The 15363-nt window shown below is 46.4% G+C and overlaps 1 protein-coding gene across 2 annotated transcripts in view; it reads left to right on the top strand.

Moving 5' to 3' along the window:
• The first annotated feature begins 7929 nt into the window (after window positions 1-7929).
• bcam (basal cell adhesion molecule (Lutheran blood group)) overlaps window positions 7930-15363 on the top strand; it is a 93522-nt gene continuing 86088 nt past the window's right edge. For both annotated transcript variants that reach the window (XM_029738288.1, XM_029738287.1), the window contains exon 1: window positions 7930-8196. In XM_029738288.1, coding sequence (XP_029594148.1) covers window positions 8127-8196 — 70 coding nt within the window. In that variant the 5' untranslated portion in view covers window positions 7930-8126. The remainder of the gene's footprint in view (window positions 8197-15363) is intronic.

Below are 15363 nucleotides of genomic sequence, written 5' to 3'. Positions count from 1 at the left end.
ATAGTGTTCAGCCTAAACACACCTAGAGCCTATAGTGTTCAGCCTAAACACACCTAGAGCATATAGTGTTCAGCCTAAACACACCTAGAGCATATAGTGTTCAGCCTAAACACACCTAGAGCCTATAGTGTTCAGCCTAAACACACCTAGAGCATATAGTGTTCAGCCTAAACACAACTAGAGCCTATAGTGTTCAGCCTAAACACACCTAGAGCCTATAGTGTTCAGCCTAAACACACCTAGAGCCTATAGTGTTCAGCCTAAACACACCTAGAGCCTATAGTGTTCAGCCTAAACACACCTAGAGCCTATAGTGTTCAGCCTAAACACATCTAGAGCCTATAGTGTTCAGCCTAAACACACCTAGAGCCTATAGTGTTCAGCCTAAACACACCTAGAGCATATAGTGTTCAGCCTAAACACAACTAGAGCCTATAGTGTTCAGCCTAAACACACCTAGAGCCTATAGTGTTCAGCCTAAACACACCTAGAGCCTATAGTGTTCAGCCTAAACACACCTAGAGCCTATAGTGTTCAGCCTAATCACACCTAGAGCCCATAGTGTTCAGCCTAATCACACCTAGACCCTATAGTGTTCAGCCTAAACACACCTAGAGCCTATAGTGTTCAGCCTAAACACACCTAGAGCCTATAGTGTTCAGCCTAAACACACCTAGAGCCTATAGTGTTCAGCCTAAACACACCTAGACCCTATAGTGTTCAGCCTCAACACATCTAGAGCCTATAGTGTTCAGCCTAAATACACCTAGAGCCTATAGTGTTCAGCCTAAACACACCTAGAGCCTATAGTGTTCAGCCTAAACACACCTAGACCCTATAGTGTTCAGCCTCAACACATCTAGAGCCTATAGTGTTCAGCCTAAATACACCTAGAGCCTATAGTGTTCAGCCTAAACACACCCAGAGCCTATAGTGTTCAGCCTAAACACACCTAGACCCTATAGTGTTCAGCCTAAACACATCTAGAGCCTATAGTGTTCAGCCTAAACACATCTAGAGCCTATAGTGTTCAGCCTAAACACACCTAGAGCCTATAGTGTTCAGCCTAAACACACCTAGAGCCTATAGTGTTCAGCCTAAACACACCTAGAGCCTATAGTGTTCAGCCTAAACACATCTAGAGCCTATAGTGTTCAGCCTAAACACATCTAGAGCCTATAGTGTTCAGCCTAAACACATCTAGAGCCTATAGTGTTCAGCCTAAACACACCTAGAGCCTATAGTGTTCAACCTAAACACACCATCCCTGTGGGAACAATAGGCCTGCTATAGAATACTGTAGTCATGCACACTCACTGTTTGATGATCCCATGTTTTTCTTTACTGTTACAGGTATAACCACAACATGACCATACAAGATGACCCACTGTATGACACCCCCATTGGACCATGGTCTGACTGTAGACCCACAGCCTGTGACTAGTAAGTAGTCCTATTGTCTTGTAACACATCCTGCTTGGCAGCCCAGTAAGCTGCTGTGGAAATGTCAGATTCCCTCCCATGGATCTACTGTCAGAGTAGGCAGCATTGTGCTGGGCATCTCACATAAAGATAGACAGTCAGACTGAAACTGTGACCCCGGGACACAAATAGCTATTAATGGTTAACCAGCATCATCAACTCCCAACTTTCCCATTCCACACCACTCTTCCTATGGGTTGACTGTTTAAACTGGCACTCAGGGGATAGAATTGACTGTATGTAAATGAGAGAAAAATATTTAAATACTATGTAATATGTGGTTGTCTCGCCGACTTTAGTGGAATGCACTTAATGTAAGTCTCAACATAAGTCTAACCATATCATATTGAACCCTTTTTGGTTCCACAAAGATCCTCTGGTTCCAAATAAAATCTTTGAAAGGGTGCTATTTGGAACCAAAAATGGTTTTTATCTAAACTGAAAGGGTTCTATCTGGAAACTTTTTTTAGAGGGTTCTCCATCGGGGACAAATGGTTCTACATAATTGTCACGTCCTGACCAGTATTAGGGATTATTTGTAATTGTAGTTTGGTCAGGACGTGGCAGAGGGTATTTTGTTTATGTGGTTCGGGGTGGTGGTTTATTTAGTAGGGTGTTTGGTTAGTTAGTTCCGGGTTATGTTCTGTGTTAGTATTTCTATGTTCTTTCTGGTTAGTTGTATATCTATGTCTAGTTAATTGGGGTTGGACTCTCAATTGGAGGCAGGTGTTTTCTAGTTGCCTCTGATTGAGAGTCCTATATATGGGTATGTGTTTGGTTTAGTGTTTGTGGGAGATTGTTTCTTGTTTTGCTGTGTGTGTGTGTGTGTGTGTGTGTGTGTGTGTGTGTGTGTGTGTGTGTGTGTGTGTGTGTGTGTGTGTGTGTGTGTGTGTGCGTGCGTGCGTGCGCACGCGCGCGCGCGCGCGTCTGACAAGACTGTCTAGTTCGTTGGTGTTTTTTGTATACGTGTTTATTTTGGTTTTTCCTTCTTTGTCCATAATAAAGAAGATGAGTACACACTTCCCTGCTGCATTTTGGTCCTCTCCTTACGACAACCGTGACAATAGTACTCTTTTCTTCTGAGAGTACCTGACAGGGAGTTGGTACAGGTTGGTACAGCTGATCACGTAGTGCTCTTGTTTCAATTCTGAGTACATTAACAGTATTAGAGGGCTTCTGGTTAATGTGAGTCATAGTAGACAGTATCACTGCCTGGAAAAGAGCTGAGTGATCCTCCGTTAGGTCTGTGCCAAGACCAGAGATGAGAGAGGGAGAGAGGGGGGAAGGGAGGGAAAGAGAGGGACTGGTGGTGAATAGATGAATAAGAAGGGAGATGATTTTGTCAGATGTCATCTATCCTATAATACTAAAGGAAGACATAAGAATTCACCTGAGCTTATAGTCTGCTCTCTCATTTCCTAATTTCTCTTAGCCTACATATTCCTGTCTTTCCCCGAGGCTATATGTTAACTATCCTCTGGAATTAAAGAACCCCCCACCACCTCTTATATCCTCTCTTCATTATTTTTTCATTTTATCCCTTCTTTCCTTTGTATTACCTCCGACTATACCCTTGTCCTTATCCCCCAGCTTTACCCTGAAGTTTCACCATCACCTAATATTCTCTCTGTGTCCTAGTATTCTGGTATCCCCAGTCCCCCGCGGAATAGAAAGCTGTGCATAAAAGGTGTCAGGTCCCATTGGTGTATAGCAGAAGCTACATAGACTATAGTATTACACAAGTTCAAACCAAAGGTGAACCACACCAGTGAGTAAGGCAGTCACCCAAGCTGACCACCTCTGTATAGTGAGGGGCTTAGAAAGGGGTCAGAGAGAGGCTGTGCACCAGAATGCTATCCTCTTCTCTCCCGTCCTGCAGGAGTCCATTAGGTAATGACATAGTAAATCACTAGGTTACCTACTACTCCCCTTCACCCTGACATCAGCTCAGCTCAGCACAAGCATGTCGTAACACTCGCATTAACATCTGTTAACCATGTGTATGTGACCAATAACATTTAATTTGATTTGAAACTACAGTCCTTACATCAGAGCCTCTAGGTCTAGGCTGAGCCTATCTCTGTGTTGCTGTGTCTCTGTCTCTCTGACTACTCTCCAACACGCCACAGATAACTCAGAGTGGTCAATATCTGAGATGACTAGTGATATTGATATTACTGAGTGCAGAGTGTGGGAAAGGTGCTTTCCTTCTGGCGTCATGGCCGAGAATAGAGTGTGTGTATTACTATGGTAATGATATACACCTGAGCCAAATACATTTAACCCAGTTTTTCACAATTCCTGACATTTAATCCTAGTAAAAATTCCCTGTCTTAGATCAGTTAGGATCACCACTTTATTTTAAGAATGTGAAATGTCGGAAAAATAGTACAGAGAATGATTTATTTCAGCTTTTATTTCTTTCATCACATTCCCAGTGGGTCAGAAATGTTCATAGAATCAATTAGTATTTGGTAGCATTGCCTTTAAATTGTTTAACTTAGGTCAAACGTTTCGGGTAGCCTCCCACAAGCTTCCCACAATAAATTGGGTGAATTTTGGCCCATTCCTCCTGACAGAGCTGGTGTAACTGAGTCAGGTTTGTAGGCCTACTTGCTCGCACACACCTTTTCAGTTCTGCCCACACATTTTTTATGGGATTGAGGTCAGGGCTTTGTGATGGCCACTCCAATACCTTGACTTTGTTGTCCTTAAGCCATTTTGCCACAACTTTGGAAGTATGCTTGGGGTCATTGTCCATTTGGAAGACCCATTTGCGACAAAGCTTTAACTTCCTGACTGATGTCTTGAGATGTTGCTTCAATATATCCACATAATTTTCCTTCATCATGATGCCATCAATTTTATGAAGTGCACCAGTCCCTCCTGCAGCAAAGCACCCCCACAACATGATGCTGCCCCCCCGTGCTTCATGGTTGGGATGGTGTTCTCAGGCTTGCAAGCCTCCCCCTTTTTCCACCAAATATAACGGTGGTCATTATGGCCAAATAGTTATATTTTTGTTTCATCCGACCAGAGGACATTTCTCCAAAAAGTACAATCTTTGTCCCCATGTGCAGTTGCAAATCGTGGTCTGGCTTTTTTATGACGGTTTTGGAGCAATGGCTTCTTCCTTGCTGAGCGGCCTTTCAGGTTATGTCGATATAGGTCTCGTTTAACTGTGGAAATAGATACTTTTGTACCTTTTTCCTCCAACATCTTCACAAGGTCCTTTGCTGTTGTTTTGGGATTGATTTGCACTTTTCACACCAAAGTACGTTCATCTCTAGGAGGCAGAACGCGTCTCCTTCCTGAGCGGTATGACAGCTGTGTGGTCCCATGGTGTTTATACTTGCGTACTATTGTTTGTACAGATGAACGTGGTACCTTCAGGCGTTTGGAAATTGCTCCCAAGGATGATCCAGACTTGTGGAGGTCTCCAATTTTTTCTGAGGTCTTGGCTGATTTCTTTTAATTTTCCCATGATGACAAGCAAAGAGACACTGAGTTTGAAGGTAGGTCTTGAAAAACATCCACAGGTACACTTCCAATTGACTCAAATGATGTCAATTAGCCTATCAGAAGCTTCTAAAGCCATGACGTCATTTTCTGGAATTTTCCAAGCTGTTTAAAGGCACAGTCAACTTAGTGTATGTAAACTTCTGACCCACTGGAATTGTGATACAGTGAATTATAAGTGAAATGATCTGTCTGTATGTCACGTTGTGTGTATAGGTGGCAGGGAAGTCAGGCGCAGGAGAAACAAACTTGGTGTAACTGGAGTAGTTTAATAAAGTTAAAAACAAACTCCAAAACCAAAGTACATAATAAAATAAACATGGGTACAATAACCCGTCGCGCACCAATCCAACAACACCAGCACATAACAACAAACAATCTCTGACAAGGACATGAGGGGAAACAGAGGGTTAAATACACAACATGTAATGAATGGGATTGGAACCAGGTGTGTAGGAAGACAAGACAAAACCAATGGAAAATGAAAAATGGATCAATAATGGCTAGAAGACCGGTGACGTCAACCGCCGAGCACCGCCCGAACAAGGAGGGGCATCGACTTCGGTGGAAGTCGTGACACTGTAAACAATTGTTGGAAACATTACTTGTGTCTTGCACAATGTAGATGTCCTTACCGACTTGCCAAAACAATAGTTTGTTAACAAGAAATTTGTGGAGTGGTTGAAAAACAAGTTTTAATGACTCCAACCTAAGTGTATGGAAACTTCTGACTTCAACTGTAGCTGTCCCATCACCCTGTAAGTATAAACTGCTCCCAGTGTCTCTCAGTGGATCAGTGGTGTAACTACACGTGTGTGTGTGTGTGTGTGTGTGTGTGTGTGTGTGTGTGTGTGTGTGTGGCCTACTGTGCACATCAGATTGCAGACCCCTCCCTGTTGTTGTGTGAGTGATGTGTGTGAGTGAAGCGTATCCCATCTCCACTTCCACAGTGGCAAAAAAATATCGGACAGCTGTTTTGGCCCAACTGCCCTGCAATGTGTGTTAAAAGACAAGTGCTCTGTGTGGAACAAGTATTACCAGTAGAAACTCCTGGTTATTTAAGTCTCCGCAGTACACTGACTACTCCGTCTCGTAGTTCAGCGACTTTGTATATACTTCCTAACCTCCCAGTTTATAGTGGATTGAACCAAAACCAACTCCAGGTCACAGAATACCCACTCAGTGAATTCAAGTTGGAATGATATTGTTTTAAGCCACTTATCCCTCCATATCCATGAATTGCCTATAGGGGGTTAGTAAGCAAAATACCTGAAGGAGATTGGATTACATGTCTAGGAATGAATGATGTAAGTATACTAGACTAGTCTGCTGGGTTGTTATTGTCTGTTAGCGGGGTCAGTGATGATTCCACCCACAGTAGGCTATGCTGGGCTAGGGAGACTATTGTGTGTAGGCTATGCTGGGCTAGGGAGACTATTGTGTGTAGGCTATGCTGGGCTAGGGAGACTATTGTGTGTAGGCTATGCTGGGCTAGGGAGACTTTTGTGTGTAGGCTATGCTGGGCTAGGGAGACTATTGTGTGTAGGCTATGCTGGGCTAGGGAGACTATTGTGTGTAGGCTATGCTGGGCTAGGGAGACTTTTGTGTGTAGGCTATGCTGGGCTAGGGAGACTATTGTGTGTAGGCTATGCTGGGCTAGGGAGACTTTTGTGTGTAGGCTATGCTGGGCTAGGGAGACTATTGTGTGTAGGCTATGCCGGGCTAGGGAGACTATTGTGTGTAGGCTATGCCGGGCTAGGGAGACTATTGTGTGTAGGCTATGCCGGGCTAGGGAGACTATTGTGTGTAGGCTATGCCGGGCTAGGGAGACTATTGTGTGTAGGCTATGCCGGGCTAGGGAGACTATTGTGTGTAGGCTATGCCGGGCTAGGGAGACTATTGTGTGTAGGCTATGCCGGGCTAGGGAGACTATTGTGTGTAGGCTATGCCGGGCTAGGGAGACTATTGTGTGTAGGCTATGCCGGGCTAGGGAGACTATTGTGTGTAGGCTATGCCGGGCTAGGGAGACTATTGTGTGTAGGCTATGCCGGGCTAGGGAGACTATTGTGTGTAGGCTATGCTGGGCTAGGGAGACTATTGTGTGTAGGCTATGCCGGGCTAGGGAGACTATTGTGTGTAGGCTATGCCGGGCTAGGGAGACTATTGTGTGTAGGCTATGCTGGGCTAGGGAGACTATTGTGTGTAGGCTATGCCGGGCTAGGGAGACTATTGTGTGTAGGCTATGCCGGGCTAGGGAGACTATTGTGTGTAGGCTATGCTGGGCTAGGGAGACTATTGTGTGTAGGCTATGCTGGGCTAGGGAGACTATTGTGTGTAGGCTATGCCGGGCTAGGGAGACTATTGTGTGTAGGCTATGCTGGGCTAGGGAGACTTTTGTGTGTAGGCTATGCTGGGCTAGGGAGACTATTGTGTGTAGGCTATGCTGGGCTAGGGAGACTATTGTGTGTAGGCTATGCTGGGCTAGGGAGACTTTTGTGTGTTGGCTATGAGAAATTCATAATATGAACAAACTGGATATTTTCAACTATATGATACTGAATCTGATTTTATCCACAGCCAAGGTAGTAGGCTGTGTATTATAGTGCCTATTGTTGGTTAGGAATGAAAATAAAAATATATATAATTAGGCTATATTGTTAATGTATTATCTGTAATAACCTAATCATAGATGTTGAAGGCTAAGGAACAAGAAATAGTGGCTGGAGTGGGCAAGAGTTTTTACTTTCCACTTCGGTGTTAATGTTGTTTTTGAAAATCTATTTGAACTTTTCAAAAACCGCCTACAACGATGTAGGCATAGTTGAATAGTCAAGCAAGTCTTTTCAGGGCAACTGAGTTGTAGCGGGAGAGAGAGAGCGAGGAGGGGCGTGGGGTCACCTTTTGTGGAAATACATCAACCAAGACTGCCACCCGCATCAGATTTCTCGCTGTGAGAGAGAGGGCGGGATAGCGCTCGCTTTATTGAGAGAGACCGAGAGATAGAGAGAGGGCGAGGGAGAAACAACTCTGGACGACTGAAGACTTGCTGCTGCCACAAATATATAACGACAGAAACACCTAAAGAAACACAGCTAAATACATCTGTAAAAGTTACAGATCGAGCCATGGACGGGATGGTTACATTTGGACGCACTTCTCTCTTGTGCACCTTGCTGCTTTGCTTTTCATTGCAAGGTAAGACACTTCGATTTCACGCGTCCCTGTCTAGTTTATATTAGAAAGTAAATATTGTTTTAGCCCAATGCTGCTCGTTCCTCTTGGCTGGAGGCTGTACATGTCTTCATTGACTGCACCGTTGTTTTATCTTCAACTATCGCAGTGCGTTATATCATAGTAGGCTATGGACTGCGTATCACATTACGAAAGTGTTTGAAATGCATTAGTGGGTTATACAACTTTAATGTACCTTGTGCATGTTTTGTTTGCTTTGGCAATTTGTTCTTGTCACCCGCTTTATGTGAAAACAACCTGTTCATGAGTGCCAGACTGTGCCGAAATAACAGGTGTAAATCGAGACTGAAAATCTCGGCATTTTTGTCACTAAGCTATTTTTAAACTATTAGAGAAAAAATACTTACATGTAGGCCAACTCTTTGCTGTGCAGGCCATTTTAAACGGAGTGATAAGACGGATCATGTTAAATTCGTGAGATGTTTTAGAGGTTAACCCAGACCCTCTGCTCGGCAGTGGAGTGCACTTCTGAGCGCACAACGGACTGCAGTAGCCTGAAGCTGAGCCTCAGCAGGTCGCTGCCGGGATGGCCGCTGTCTGTGGTCTATGATCAATGATCTAGCTGTTCAGAATGCTGGGGGGTGGTGCGCCTCGAACACTACAGAGTGTTTTTTTTAGATTCATTAATATATGGGCCTTTATGAATTAAATGGATTTAGGGTAGGCCTACTCACAACCTTACAGGTAGATTACATAAACCTTATGATGTATTTATAGTTTGTATTATCTGCCCCAGATTTGAGCAAAGTCTCATGCTTTCAAACGCTATCATTTAGTTTTTCCACTCCACTGTTCTCTTGTCTCTTATGGATAAAAAGGTTACAAGGCTGCATACATGTTGAGTCCGTCTCTGCTGTTTGGCCTTGTAGGGTGGGGTGTGCCCATTTGGCCATGCCTCTCTCTCTCTCTACTTATCTATTGCTCTCCCTCACCACTGTTCTCTTGTCTCTTATGGATAAAAAGGTTACAAGGCTGCATACATGTTGAGTCCGTCTCTGCTGTTTGGCCTTGTAGGGTGGGGTGTGCCCATTTGGCCATGCCTCTCTCTCTCTCTACTTATCTATTGCTCTCCCTCACCACTGCCTCTCACTCCTCATCTTTTTTTGTTATCTCTCCCTCTATCGGCAATATTCTCTCTCTCTTTTTTTCTACATCAAAAATCCCCCTCTTTATCTCCCCAATCTGAATCTCTGCCTCTCTGAGTTTACTTGGCTGGTGTTCAGCAACACCCCTCCCTCTATCTACACCCATCCCTCATTTTCTCTGCATCCCTCCCTCTCTTGTGCTCCATTACTCCCTCGCTCTGCACCATCCTTCACTCTATCCAGCTCCATCCCTTCCTCTCTCCAGCGACCCTCCCTTTTTCCTTTAAACCTCAGATCTCCAGTTCCACTACCCTGTCCTCTCCACCCCTCCTCCCTCCATCCACTCTTCACCTTGTCTTTCAGACAGTTGTTCTCCGGGCTGTGTGGCTGTGTGTTTTTGAGCCCAGTCTTTCATGATGCCACTGTGTAGACTGTGTGTCTGAGACTAAACAGGTGTCTGTACTAAAAGCCAAAGCCAGCTAATGAAAGGCCTGGTACCTCACGTAGGAGGCGGAATACAGCAGTGGGTGGTGCCTTGATTGTAGCTAAGTGAGTTCCTGTTCTTAGCTCTTCCAGTGCCCACCCCTGGCCCTTTAGTCTGTACATATAGGACAGTATGAAACACTGTTGTCTCCGCCTCCACGGCAACCAGTCCAGGTCCAGGACACCCCTGCAGTGGCTGAATAGAACAGCACTCCCCTAAACTTTAGTGCAGTACGCCTCTCTCTCTCCTACCTCTTCTATCTTCCCCTCTCTCTCCCTCCCTCCCCCTGGCTCGTTTGTCTAATAATAGCAGGTTTCTCTGTGGGACACTGTCACGCACACACACACACACACACACATACACACACACACACACACACACACATATATCCTGACTCACCACACAACTATAACACGCTACACACTCACCACAAAACTATTCCACGGTGCACCAAACAGGACCACAGGACACATAACACCACACACATAACACACCCTGTGGGAGTGTGTGTGACACAAATATGCAGTGCATGACATCCAGACCGTCCCAGGGTGCTTTGCATGCCTGTACCGATGGCGGCGCAATTGACCTGTGACCGGTTTAACTGTACAGGTTGGAAATGTCTCCCTCGGCATACCATACTATGTCACCCAGAGTTAGAATCATCAACAACCAAACTTCTAGAACCAAGTCATGCCGGCCAGGGATCGGAAAGATTAGTCAGATTGAGGATTATTTCTGATTAGGAAAGTTACTTTTTAACTAGTAAATGTCTGTATCACACCTGTTCTTTGCTATGAGGCGTTTGATGTGTTGGAAGTTCCAACAGCTTGCTGTAGGGGGAAACGTGTAGCGTATGCAGCAGTCTATTGTAATTTGTTGTGTGGGTTTAGATAAACATTGGTGGGTTTTGTTGGTAGAAAGGTGCTTTTGCTTCTTTCACTTCCTAAAAGGGTTCGCTGGCTGTACTGTCTCAGTCTTGCTCTCTTGTGGTGAGAGGGGGTGGGGTTGGGTGAGGAAGGGTGAGGGGGGTCACTAGGGAGGGTGGGGTCAGGTGAGGAAGGGTGAGGGGGGTCACTAAGGAGGGTGGGGTCAGGTGAGGAAGGGTGAGGGGGATCACTAAGGAGGGTGGGGTCAGGTGAGGAAGGATGGGGGTGTCACTGAGAAGGGTGGGGTCAGGTGAGGAAGTATGGGGGGGTCACTGAGAAGGGTGGGGTCAGGTGAGGAATGGTAAGGGGGTCACTGGGGAGGGTGGGGTCAGGTGAGGAAGTATGGGGGGTCACTGAGAAGGGTGGGGTCAGGTGAGGAAGTATGGGGGGGTCACTGAGAAGGGTGGGGTTGGGTGAAGAAGGGTGAGGGGGGTCACTAAGGAGGGTGGGGTTGGGTGAGGAAGGGTGAGGGGGGTCACTAAGAAGGGTGGGGTTGGGTGAGGAAGGGTGAGGGGGGTCACTGAGGAGGGTGAGGTTGGGTGAGGAAGGGTGAGGGGGGTCACTAAGGAGGGTGGGGTTGGGTGAGGAAGGGTAAGGGGGGTGACTAAGGAGGGTGGGGTCAGGTGAGGAAGGGTGAGGGGGGTGACTAAGGAGGGTGGGGTCAGGTGAGGAAGGGTAAGGGGGGTCACTAAGGAGGGTGGGTTCAGGTGAGGAAGTATGGGGGGGTCACTGAGAAGGGTGGGGTCAGGTGAGGAAGTATGGGGGGGTCACTGAGAAGGGTGGGGTTGGGTGAGGAAGGGTGAGGGGGGTCACTAAGGAGGGTGGGGTTGGGTGAGGAAGGGTGAGGGGGTCACTAAGGAGGGTGGGGTTGGGTGAGAAAGGGTGAGGGGGTCACTAAGGAGGGTGGGGTCAGGTGAGGAAGGGTAAGGGGGGTCACTAAGGAGGGTGGGTTCAGGTGAGGAAGGATGGGGGGGTCACTGAGAAGGGTGGGGTCAGGTGAGGAAGTATGGGGGGGTCACTGAGAAGGGTGGGGTCAGGTGAGGAAGGGTAAGGGGGGTCACTAAGGAGAGTGGGTTCAGGTGAGGAAGGATGGGGGGTCACTGGGAAGGGTGGGGTCAGGTGAGGAAGTATGGGGGGGTCACTGAGAAGGGTGGGGTCAGGTGAGGAAGTATGGGGGGGTCACTGAGAAGGGTGGGGTCAGGTGAGGAAGTATGGGGGGGTCACTGAGAAGGGTGGGGTCAGGTGAGGAAGTATGGGGGGTCACTAAGAAGGGTGGGGTCAGGTGAGGAAGTATGGGGGGGTCACTGAAAAGGGTGGGGTCAGGTGAGGAAGGGTAAGGGGGGTCACTAAGGAGAGTGGGTTCAGGTGAGGAAGGATGGGGGGTCACTGGGAAGGGTGGGGTCAGGTGAGGAAGTATGGGGGGGTCACTGAGAAGGGTGGGGTCAGGTGAGGAAGTATGGGGGGGTCACTGAGAAGGGTGGGATCAGGTGAGGAAGTATGGGGGGGGTCACTGAGAAGGGTGGGGTCAGGTGAGGAAGTATGGGGGGTCACTAAGAAGGGTGGGGTCAGGTGAGGAAGTATGGGGGGGTCACTGAGAAGGGTGGGGTCAGGTGAGGAAGGGTAAGGGGTTCACTGAGGAGGGTGGCAGAGAGAATTGCTGAGATAGGCCGTCAGCTGAGTTCAAGGTGCTGTAGGAAACTGAGCTTCCACCCTTTGTCTATCAACTCCTTAATTCCCCCAGTCATTTACCTTCGACATCAAACAGCCCCTCCCCTCCATGTGTAATTATTATGGTATTAGAGCAGAGAAATGAAAAGCCTGCCATTTAGCCAGTGGAGATAAAAGCCAGGGAGCTTCTTCAAGATTTGTTTTTAGAGGGGGTCAAAAACGCTGAGGGTATTCTAAGTTTGCAGATGTAGGATCCTCTTTTGTTGCTGAGAATTTTCAGAACATGTAAACTCGTAGTGTGTTTGAGTTTTAAAAAGGCTTCTAAAATGTGTAATTTCTACTCTGAAATTGTCACGTCCTGGCCAGTATAAGGGTTAATTGTCATTGTAGTTTGGTCAGGACGTGGCAGAGGGTATTCGTTTTATGTGGTTCGGGGTGGTGTGTTTGTTGAAGGGGCATTTGATTTAAGTATTCCGGGGTTTGTTGGGCACTGTCTGATATTCATGTATTCTATGTTTAGTCTAGTGAGTCTGTTTCTATGTTTGGTTAATTGGGGTTGGGACTCTCAGTTGAAGGCAGGTGTCTATTTGCCTTTGATTGAGAGTCCCATATATTAGGGTGTGTTTGTCATTTGTGGGAGATTGTTCTGTGTTTAGCCTTGTGCCTTGCCAGACTGTTTGTTGATCGTTCGTTCTTTTGTTATTTTGGTGTTCATTTTGAATTTATTAAACGTCAAGATGAGCATACACATACCTGCGGCATTTTGGTCCTCCTTTACCAACGACAACCGTGACAAATGTCACACTTAATTTGCCCTAACAAAAGATTTATCAAACCATACAAAAATGTCCATTAATTATAATCCACATAAGAATTCCCATTTCCTGTTGCTGCAGGATTGTTTTCCTGCTGTAGCAAACTGGCTCAAATGACGGTCCTGCCTTTTGTAGGTGTAGGAGCACTGGGACTGCTATTAGTCTGGGTGATTCCTGCTGCTCCACTGGGTTTGGGTTAGAGTGGATGGAGACGGAGCTCAACTCTGAGGTCCTATAGTAATGAGTGGTATTCCTATGGACAGGTTGGGGCTCGCCCTGTCCTGAGTGTTTGTGCATTCATACATTGTTTCTCTGGCCTCTTCACAACACACTGGTGCTAATCCAAAACACACAAGACTTTACAACGTTGGGCCCCATTCACCACCAAGACACCGTACTACACCGCTTGAGCTGTGGTCCCTTCATACATCCACCGCATTTCAGTGGTTTGGCAGCTTTCCTTTCATGTGATATATGACATTATAGTGGTTACTCTCTGCTGGGTTCATGTAGACCACATTGTAGTGGTTACTATCTGCTGGGTTCATGCTGATCACATTGTAGTGGTTACTCTCTGCTGGGTTCATGTAGACCTCATTGTAGTGGTTACTCTCTGCTGGGTTCATGCTGATCACATTGTAGTGGTTACTATCTGCTGGGTTCATGTAGATCACATTGTAGTGGTTACTCTCTGCTGGGTTCATGTAGACCTCATTGTAGTGGTTACTCTCTGCTGGGTTCATGCTGATCACATTGTAGTGGTTACTCTCTGCTGGGTTCATGTAGATCACATTGTAGTGGTTACTCTCTGCTAGGTTCATGCTGATCACATTGTAGTGGTTACTCTCTGCTGGGTTCATGTAGACCTCATTGTAGTGGTTACTCTCTGCTGGGTTCATGTAGACCACATTGTAGTGGTTACTCTCTGCTGGGTTCATGCTGATCACATTGTAGTGGTTACTCTCTGCTGGGTTCATGTAGATCACATTGTAGTGGTTACTCTCTGCTGGGTTCATGTAGACCACATTGTAGTGGTTACTCTCTGCTGGGTTCATGTAGACCACATTGTAGTGGTTACTCTCTGCTGGGTTCATGTAGACCACATTGTAGTGGTTACTCTCTGCTGGGTTCATGTAGACCACATTGTAGTGGTTACTCTCTGCTGGGTTCATGTAGACCACATTGTAGTGGTTACTCTCTGCTGGGTTCATGTAGACCACATTGTAGTGGTTACTCTGTGCTGGGTTCATGTAGACCACATTGTAGTGGTTACTCTGTGCTGGGTTCATGTAGACCACATTGTAGTGGTTACTCTCTGCTGGGTTCATGTAGACCACATTGTAGTGGTTACTCTCTGCTGGGTTCATGTAGACCACATTGTAGTGGTTACTCTCTGCTGGGTTCATGTAGACCACATTGTAGTGGTTACTCTCTGCTAGGTTCATGCTGATCACATTGTAGTGGTTACTCTCTGCTGGGTTCATGTAGACCTCATTGTAGTGGTTACTCTCTGCTGGGTTCATGTAGACCTCATTGTAGTGGTTACTCTCTGCTGGGTTCATGTAGACCTCATTGTAGTGGTTACTCTCTGCTGGGTTCATGTAGACCACATTGTAGTGGTTACTCTCTGCTGGGTTCATGTAGACCTCATTGTAGTGGTTACTCTCTGCTGGGTTCATGTAGACCACATTGTAGTGGTTACTCTCTGCTGGGTTCATGTAGACCACATTGTAGTGGTTACTCTCTGCTGGGTTCATGTAGACCACATTGTAGTGGTTACTCTCTGCTGGGTTCATGTAGACCACATTGTAGTGGTTACTCTCTGCTGGGTTCATGTAGACCTCATTGTAGTGGTTACTCTCTGCTGGGTTCATGTAGACCACATTGTAGTGGTTACTCTCTGCTGGGTTCATGTAGACCTCATTGTAGTGGTTACTCTCTGCTGGGTTCATGTAGACCACATTGTAGTGGTTACTCTCTGCTGGGTTCATGTAGACCACATTGTAGTGGTTACTCTCTGCTGGGTTCATGTAGACCACATTGTAGTGGTTACTCTCTGCTGGGTTCATGTAGATCACATTGTAGTGGTTACTCTCTGCTGGGTTCATGTAGACCACATTGTAGTGGTT

Source organism: Salmo trutta, chromosome 37 (assembly GCF_901001165.1).
Source record: "Salmo trutta chromosome 37, fSalTru1.1, whole genome shotgun sequence".
In the NCBI taxonomy this organism is placed as follows: Eukaryota; Metazoa; Chordata; class Actinopteri; order Salmoniformes; family Salmonidae; genus Salmo; species Salmo trutta.
This window is presented reverse-complemented; position numbering and strand designations above follow the sequence as displayed.